General features: G+C 34.5%; 1 protein-coding gene across 2 annotated transcripts; it reads right to left on the bottom strand.

Moving 5' to 3' along the window:
* Positions 1–3,533: 3,533 nt before the first annotated feature.
* Positions 3,534–7,502, bottom strand: LOC145618538 (sugar transporter ERD6-like 16). Of its 2 annotated transcripts, XR_014107937.1 has the most exons (5): positions 7,163–7,502; positions 6,758–6,850; positions 6,561–6,641; positions 5,173–5,435; positions 3,534–3,909 (listed from the first exon to the last, which is right to left on the bottom strand). XR_014107937.1 is itself a non-coding variant. In XM_081673309.1 (4 exons), the coding sequence occupies exons 2-4, from the start codon at positions 6,833–6,835 to the stop codon at positions 5,256–5,258; spliced, it is 339 nt and encodes a 112-aa protein (XP_081529435.1). In that variant the 5' UTR covers positions 6,836–6,850; positions 7,163–7,502; the 3' UTR covers positions 4,850–5,255. The 2 variants fall into 2 exon arrangements, 1 of the variants encoding a protein (XP_081529435.1); XM_081673309.1 differs by lacking the exon at positions 3,534–3,909 and having other exon boundaries at positions 4,850–5,435.
* Positions 7,503–8,954: the final 1,452 nt, after the last annotated feature.

The following is an 8,954-nucleotide window of genomic DNA, read 5'->3' as shown; positions in this document are numbered from 1 at the left end:
ATCATTCGCCTGTCCAACAGGGGGGCCTAAGGGGTCTTCAGGACCGCGTTGTGAGGAGGCGGCGGCAGATTCTGATGGAACTACACTTAATGTCAGGCCTTCGGGGGTGGATGAGGAGGATGTCTTCTTGTCTAGTGATACAAACCAAGCAAGAAATGCGAGAACCACAGTTATGCTGAAGACACTGCTTCCCACAGCAACAGACTGCATATCTGTTAAAAGTGTTGTATATACATAGCAAGTGCTACACTTGCAATGGCAGAGACCATCATAACCACATTGCAAACAGAATCCAAAATGGTTTGCCGCGACCGCGAGGGCTTATGCACCGGAAAATCAGCCTGTCCACCAGGGGGGGCTGAGGGATGTCCAGGAACGCGTCCACGACCACGACGATGACGACGATGACGTGGTCTCATTCTAAACTGACTTGATAAAACAACCTGAACAATAACACAAAAATCAACCGGGAAAAAAATGAAACAAACGATTAAAAACAATGGGAAAGGTACCAGCAAACATTATACACACAAAACCCAAAACAACGACGAATGCGAAAAGCCGAGAAAAAAGACTTGAATGATTACACACCAATGAACAAAAAACAAATTGACAGCAAAATTGAACAACTAAAATACCCAGAAAAAAAAAACATAGAAAGATGGAGTAATTGATTTATGCAAAGATTCAAAGTCAAAAATAAAGAAACCCATAACACAAAGAACAAAAATCATACTAACCCAGTTAGATTCTTCGACAATTCACAAGAACTTACCCAGTAGGTGAAGATATACACAAAAAGGCGAGAAAAAAAAAGACTGAACGATAACAACATTCAACAGTTATCAGAAAACAACAGAAAAATTGAAATACTGAATACCCAGAAAAAAAAAAACCCCAGAAAGAGAGAGAAATTGAATTTATGCAAAAGATTCAACGCCAAAAATCAAATACCCATAACACATTTAACAAAAATCATACAAATCCAGTTAGATTCTTCAACAATTATGAGAAACACAAAGCAAGAGCTTACCCAATAAGAGGAAAATTAGAGATGGATGGAGTAAAATGAAAATACAGGAAGCCCCAAAAAATCGAAGCAATGAAACCAGAGAAGCAGTATGAAGAAGTGAGGGAAATGGTGGAAAAAAAAAAAAAAATAAGAAAAGGGGTTTAAAGAGGGGGGGTTTAAAGAAGGGGGTTTTAAGGGTGACTCGATCTAAAGGTAGCAACACTACCAAGTAGGGGTAAAATAGTCCATGACTTCATACATTTTAACATACTAGTTATGGACTTTCGCGCGTGCACATTTGAAATATTTTTACTTAGCACGTAGCTACAAATACTCCCTCCGTCCCCTTTTGATAGTCCCTTATGGGCATTTTTCACGGGAATTAATAAATACAAATAAAAATAGTAAAAGTACATTGAAAAAGTAAATTGACATTGGGTATGCAAAAAAGTAGAGAGAGAAAGTAATAAAAATACATGGGAAAACAAAATTTACATTAGAAAGTTAAATTTGCTCAAATAGTGTTGCAAATTGGAGGAAATTTTGGTAAAAAATTAATATTAATGGCTATAGGTAAAGGCAAACAGGTGAAAATTTTGGGACTAAAATTTGTCCATAAGGGACTATCAAAAAGGAACAGAGAGAGTATAATTTAACTGCATTTTAAATTAAACAATTAATAAATAACACCAAGTTTAAAATGTGGTCTATCACAATGAGTATTGGTTTTTGGCTAATTGGCTAGAAAAATGAGTATTGGTTATGTTAACTTGATTATCTTTAAGTAGTTTTATAGTTATTGGGCACTTATTATATGATGATTTTTGGGAGCTGATAAGATAAATAGTTTGTTGTATATTTTGTTTATGGTAAATTGTTAAGTTTAAGCTATGTTTTAAAAATGATGACTACAGTGTTATAGTAAAGAGGTTGTTTTGGCAAAAATTAAGTGACATTTTTCTAAGTTAACTCGTTGTGAACTCCTTTCAAAAGGAGGAGGAAAAAAAAAAAAACTCGTTGTGAACTCGCGCGCAGGGTTCCCAAGTAATCAATGTATATTCTCAACTTATTTTGTTATCGATGTTGTTTCTTGAGTGATTTTTTTGACGTTTTATTATCCATCAAGATTTGCGGTTCCTCAAGTTATCAAAGTTTTTTTTTCAACAGATTATGTTACCGGTGTTATTTTTGATTTTCTAAAGTTCTCATCATCTCTTCCTTCGTCTCACTGTCTTGTAGGTAGTAACATCTTTATCATATTTCTATCTCATTTCTCCTTCCTTTCCCTATCTCTATCACCTTATTCAACAAGACCGGACTTTTTGCTTCCGATATAAATCTTGGCATTGTATCAAAACAAAAAGAATTGTGTAAAACCTCTATCATTAATAATTCAAAGACGATAATAAGGCACTTCCAAAGTCCAATTACCCGTCTCACATAACTACAAGTATATTAGATAAGTTGACATCTATGAACCCTCATAAATCAAGAGTAAAAAATCACTTAGTAGTGAAAGCAGAAGCACAAGAGGAAGAACACTCGCAAATCATAATTGCAATTACAGGTGAAGCATTGTTATACAATAATTATACAAGTCTAGGGAGACGTTATTACACAAAATTCTGCTTCCCAAAGAACAACCTTCAATCTTAGAAGACAAAGATGATAAGAAGATACAACCCTCAGTTGGACAATGCATGTACAAGGCCATGACAGTTTCCAGTATCTATCTAATTGTGCTCTTTGTCATCGGAATTGTGATGTCTTATGAAGCCTTGCCAGACGTACATCTAATCCTTGAAGCTTTTACCCGCTACTTTGAAGAGCTAACACTATGAGCTAATTCAGGTATTAGTTACTCATCTCATACCAAGAATAACTCATTGTAACAATCTCAAATAGACAGATGAAAGTGAGTTCTAAACAAAAAGCCACAAAGTAATTAATCACTCAATCGTATTCACTCTTCAAAAGCTCAAGATCTATAAGAGCATATAGAACATAATAGCAAAAGTAACATATACCATCTCGAGACACATAATCTGGACAAATTCGACAAACCAGATTCATCAATTTCCTTCAGTACATTCCCTATGACATCAGAAATTTCCTAAATTCAATGACTGTCAAAGCAGCTCAACTCAATTAGATTTCTGCTTCAGCAAATTAAAAGACCACAGATGGTTTGAATGGACATCTATCTCGTGCGCATTCAGCTCTATGCTGAGAAATATTGCAATTTTATAACACCAAGTCAATTTACGGTCCTCGCTAACAGAAAGGGCATCATATCATCACATTAAGAAACAAAATATACAACAATTATCTGCTATCTGCAGAACAAAGCATGCAAAGTAGCATTTCCTTTTAAATTATTTTATTCCAAGGATGAAGACATCAAATATACTTCTCGGTGCCTACGACGATATCATAAATAACTTATCACTGCATGTCAAGTGTAGATTTTAAATTATTTTATTCCAAGGATGAAGACATCAAATATACTTCTCTTTTTTTACGTGCTTATGAATTGTTTTTTTTTTGCTCTTCTGACATGCTTTTCCACTCTCCACCAATGATCTGTGATGCCTGCTTATCAATCACATACTATGCCATATAAACACTACTCACCACTCACTCACTCACTCACTCACTCACTCTTGTAAATCCGGCATGACTAACAACTCAAGTTACAACAATTGCACCAAGAGGATGTACACGCAGAAGAAGTAACTTAGATTACCTTTGCAAATTGACAACAGAAGGATTCTACTACATCTAGCTCCACATCATATGGTAGTGGGCCAGTGGCAATGCAGTTCTTGTCCTGCTAGCAACTTGTTCTGTCACCTAATCTGGCTTGTGAGGTTCAGAAAACCTGCCAGCCCTCTTCCCTTGAATAAATACATCATTGTATTAGAATAAGGAAATACGATCCCTTTAAAAAAACATAAAAGGAATAACGCAATTCTAAAATGATGGTTTCAGCAGCTTACAGATTACAACAAGAAACCGGGAATCACAGAGTTGATTTGACAGCTACTTTACACGCGCTAAGATACACAAAAATGTATAAATTACTGGCGTGATCATAATTTACACAAGCACACCAGAATAACCATTAAAAAATCTAAATACTAAATAGTGTATCAATTATCATAGTATTTTAATTTTATTTTAAATTCAATTATCATAATATAATTGGTTACAATATGAACCATTTTAAACTCTAATCGTAACATTTTTGTCAACTTTATTATTTATCCAACTGATGCACATTAAAAGGATAATTATAACAACAATATATTAACACCAAAGAAGATAAAAAACACAAACCAACCTCGGAAATTATTAGAAAAGCAAAAATCCTCAAAGCGTCAGCAACAGCTTTAACACGTTGTTTGGATAGAAAGAAATGGAAGGAAAAGAAGAGAAGACAAAAGGGAGGGGGATAAATTCTCTTGTTTGGGTAAAGGATTGGAGGAAGGAAGGGGAAGTAGAGGGAGGGATCCATTTTCCCTCTCTCTTTAATAAGCATAATCCCTCCAAAATTGAAGAGATTTGGAGGGAAAATGGAGCTCACCTCCCCCTCCCTTTTTTTTCCCATCCCTTCCTCCTTTTCCCCTCCCCTTCCTCTCCTTCCTTCTTTGCTATCCAAACAAAGCATAAAGGTATCTTCAGAAACATGCACCCCATTAGCTTTACCCTATTATACCTAGATGACCTCTCATACCCAGATACTGTATCATTTCTGTATTCTAGAATCTAGAGGCCCCTAACCCACCCTCTACCGCTTTTATCCTGTTTACTAACACTTAAAAGCTTATCCAGGGTTTGATCAGAATACACGAGTAAATCTGACCATTTCGCATGGCCTTCCATTTTGGATTGATGTATAATCAACTTCCCCTAATTCCCACTCAGTTCCAACTTCCAAAGATTTTTATATAGCTAATCTTAAGAATAAACCTTAGCACTCTGAAGAATCTTGTTGCACAGATACACAGGGGTCTCAGATGGCTAACAAGGTGTATGATGAAGTAGATTAGCATCTATAAGAGTCACAAATTTCTTGCAGGGTAGCTTATAAGAGTAGATGTAAAGTAAAAAGACCATTATAACCAATAAGAAGATATAAAAGAAAGGAAAATAATTACTGCAAGGTATGGTGAAAGAGGCCTTGGATATGATACTACATTTATTTTATTCTGGGGTGAGGAAAGGATCTCTGGGATGGTGCTTATGTTGTTCGCTTATGCTGTTCATTCAACGGTAGTGCAAGTGCAACTGCTTGTGGCTCAGGGGCAGATTCAACTTTCGGGAAGCTATGTTTAGCAACGGAAGCATCAGGGACTGCCTCTGCCGATGCTGGAAGAGAGTTATTATTCAAACTTATTTGTAGGAGGGTGGTTCCTATGCGCTGCAATATTGAAAATCAAATACTAACATAAGAGGCCTTGAAGTTTCAATTATAAAGCTTAAATCTACCAAAACCCCCATTCATTTTGAAACCATAACAACAATAGCAACACCCAGTTCTAGCATCAATAACAAGCATCAAAAACTAATTACTAATTGTAGTGTCTAGAAACCCCGCATCATATATGCTATCCCGACTCTTCATTTCACTTTAAGCAAGTACCCGTAACAAATACTCAACACTCCAATAGAAATACAACATTTGAACACTCCATTTCAGACCAAAATCATGCAAATAAGAACCAAAATCTATATAAAAAAAATAAAAAATTAAAATTAAAAAAATTAAAAAAAAAAAAAAAAGAAAAAGAAAAAAGAAAAACACACATTGGAACATTAATTAAAACATACCTAGTTCTGTAAATTAAAAGAGGGGGAATTACACCAATTAAAACAGAAGCGCTAGTTTCACCAAAAAAAAAACAAAAAAAAAAAAAAAAAAAAAAAGAAAGAAAAGAGAAGAGCTAGCTTCAGGAAGATAATAAAATTGATTTGGCAGTGATTCAAGACTTCATAACAACACAGAACCCAATACTTAATCAGCAACAAATACTAATTCGCAATCCTTCTTTCTTAATCTCACTCGAGCGCAAAACTTGAAATATATATATATATATATACTCCCTCCGCCCCCTTTTGATAGTCCCTTATGGGCATTTTTCACGGGAATTAATAAACATAAATAAGAATAGTAAAACTACATTGAAAAAGTAAATTGACATTGGGTATGCAAAAAAGTGGAGGGAGAAAGTAATAAAAGTACATGGAAAAACAAAATTTACATAGGAAATTCAAATTTGCACAAGTATTGCTGCAAATTGGAGGGAATTTTGGTAAAAAATTAATATTAATGGTTGTTGGAAAAAGCAAATAGGGTGAACATTTTGGGACTAAAATTTGCCCATAAGGGACTATCAAAAGGGGACGGAGGGAGTTAAAAAAATGCTTGAAAATAAATTATAAAACAAAAAAAAAAATGCGTTTCTTCATTTGGGTTGAGGTTTCTAAGTAAGATATCTTTGGTTTTCTTTCTTGATTAGAAAAATTAAGGTCATAAGAATCTCACTGCGATTGAACGCGAGCATCTCTGTTGGAAAAGATCCAGTATCCTAGCTTTTGGCAAGTGATCTGTAGTTTCTATGTATTCCTGTTACGAAACCAAGTTCATCAATCACTTGTTCAGTTATTCAGAGAATATTACTATCCCATTACAATAATTACATCAAATTTTTCTAAGAATGTGATTATGACTAAGAATCTCACCTGATTTTCAGATGCCACAAATGAAATATCAGCATCTTTTCCTTTAAGCATTCTCAGCGCATTTTCAAACCTTTTCATTTGCCCTGCTAGTACCTGCGTTTTACTATATTTTTCAGAATAGATGCATATATGATGCTTATCTTATAAGCAAAAATACACTCTCTCACCCGAAACTTCCTTGTTCTTATTGCTCCAAGATTCAATCGAATATGAAAGAGACCAAATTCCTTAACTCAATAAATCATAGTCTTTATTGCACAAGAAGAACATTTAGTACAGCAAACATTTCACACTCATCTCAAAGCATAAAAATTAATAATCCCTTCACAGTTCATCAATTGATTGAAAACACGAAAAAAACAAAATCATATGTTCTAACATAAGCTGTATTTAGAAAATTAGTACCTTCACAATTTAGCATAATATCTATAGCTTTGCACATTCCGAGGCCTAACAGCAAATCTATAAGCATCCCTGCATTAAATATAATATCTTCTCCAAATCAGTTTATTCGTAATATCTTAATCATAATGAAATAACAAGCCAGGTCCATATGAGATTAATTAATCTTTGTGAAGCATATTTAAAGCAATAATGTTGGACACTAATATGCAAGCATCAATATAAGATGGCAGAGCTGAAATGAGGATGCCATGATTGCATTATGAAGATTCTATTTATTCAGAAAATCTAGCATGATAAGCTTTCGAAACTTAAACCAATAACTTCCTACAGCACTTCCCGGATATATGAGGGATGGTACATCAGTACATGTTTATTGAAAGGGTGAAAGACATACTGAGAAAATTGTATTAACAGTATCAACAATCTAATAATCAAACAGAGTGCTCAATTAGCTACAACCCGCCACTAAACCTGACAAAATTGAATGAACTTGTGCATATTTAAATAAAATTTTCAGAAAGCACTTTCAACCATACCATATCTGAGTGTATGAAGATATATCCAGAAATAAGAATATAATAATTCCTAATATGTCAATTTTGGGATGAGAAGAGAATGCTATTTGTGTATGAATTGTTTATGTAACAGAAATTTGCTAGTGAAATGGAGGGAATAAAAACAGAAAACAAAGAGATGTAAAGAAGATTATGACTACAAAGTAATGCCCCTCACCTCTCTTATGAATTGTCAAACAAATGAAGATTACCATGTAGCTCAACTACCATGTATATCTGATCAGCATCAGCAGGATCACCTCTAAATAATAGGAAAGTTTGGGTGCAGTGCACCAGCAAGACATGGCACAGATGCCATAACATGACCATCTACTTTCTTTGTTCCTCAAACTTTGACAGAAAAGAAAAAGAAGATTGATCATCTTCATCATGTGAACTGGTTGTTGCTTTATCAGCCTCGAGATCCAGCACCTAGTTACCAACAAACGGATACCAATGGATATGTGAGACTTTAAGGACAAAGCTTACAAGATATTCAACATATTCATATTTCACGGGCATATATAAGCCTACAAGCTGCATATTAAAGGAACAAATATTCATATTTCACGGGCATATATAAGCCTACCAGTGCATATTTCAAGATCACTCTAAACGAGCAGAGATATGAATTACTTCTGACTTCCTATCTAGGATCATAAAGCAACAAATATGTAGCCAAGAAACTCTAATATCATATGTGAATGGCAATGTAGTTGTACTTGATAGTAGCAACTAAGGGCCTGTTCTCATTGACTGAACTCAGCTGAACAACTGAACTCAGCTGAACTGAACTGAACTGAAATGAATATTTTATAAGAGAAGGAAATTAGGAGCTGAACTGAACTGAACTGAACTGAATTGAGCTGAGCTGAACTGAACTCAGCTGAACTGAACTGAACTGAATTTCAACGTAAGAGAACAGGCCCTAAGCTAGAGAGAATGACATGATATGAAGTTGATAATCCACAGCAAGCAAATAAGCAGAACATTAATTATACATCAGAGAAGATGGATTACCATCACCGCCATCGCTATCCCCACCACCACCAATGACAAGCAAATTGTAATATATGGCATCAACTCAGAAACAATGATTTTTTTAATTAAGTTTAAAATTTTCAACTACAACAAACCACCACAAATTATATAAAAACAACAGACTTCAAAATTATGCACTAATAATTTCCTAATAAGAAAATCAAAATTCAAAACTACTACTGTAAGATCCAATGTAA

This window comes from Chenopodium album, chromosome 26 (assembly GCF_948465745.1).
Source record: "Chenopodium album chromosome 26, dcCheAlbu1.1, whole genome shotgun sequence".
NCBI lineage: Eukaryota > Viridiplantae > Streptophyta > Magnoliopsida > Caryophyllales > Amaranthaceae > Chenopodium > Chenopodium album.
The sequence above is the reverse complement of the archived record's forward strand: the minus strand, read 5'-3'. Positions and strand labels throughout refer to the sequence as shown.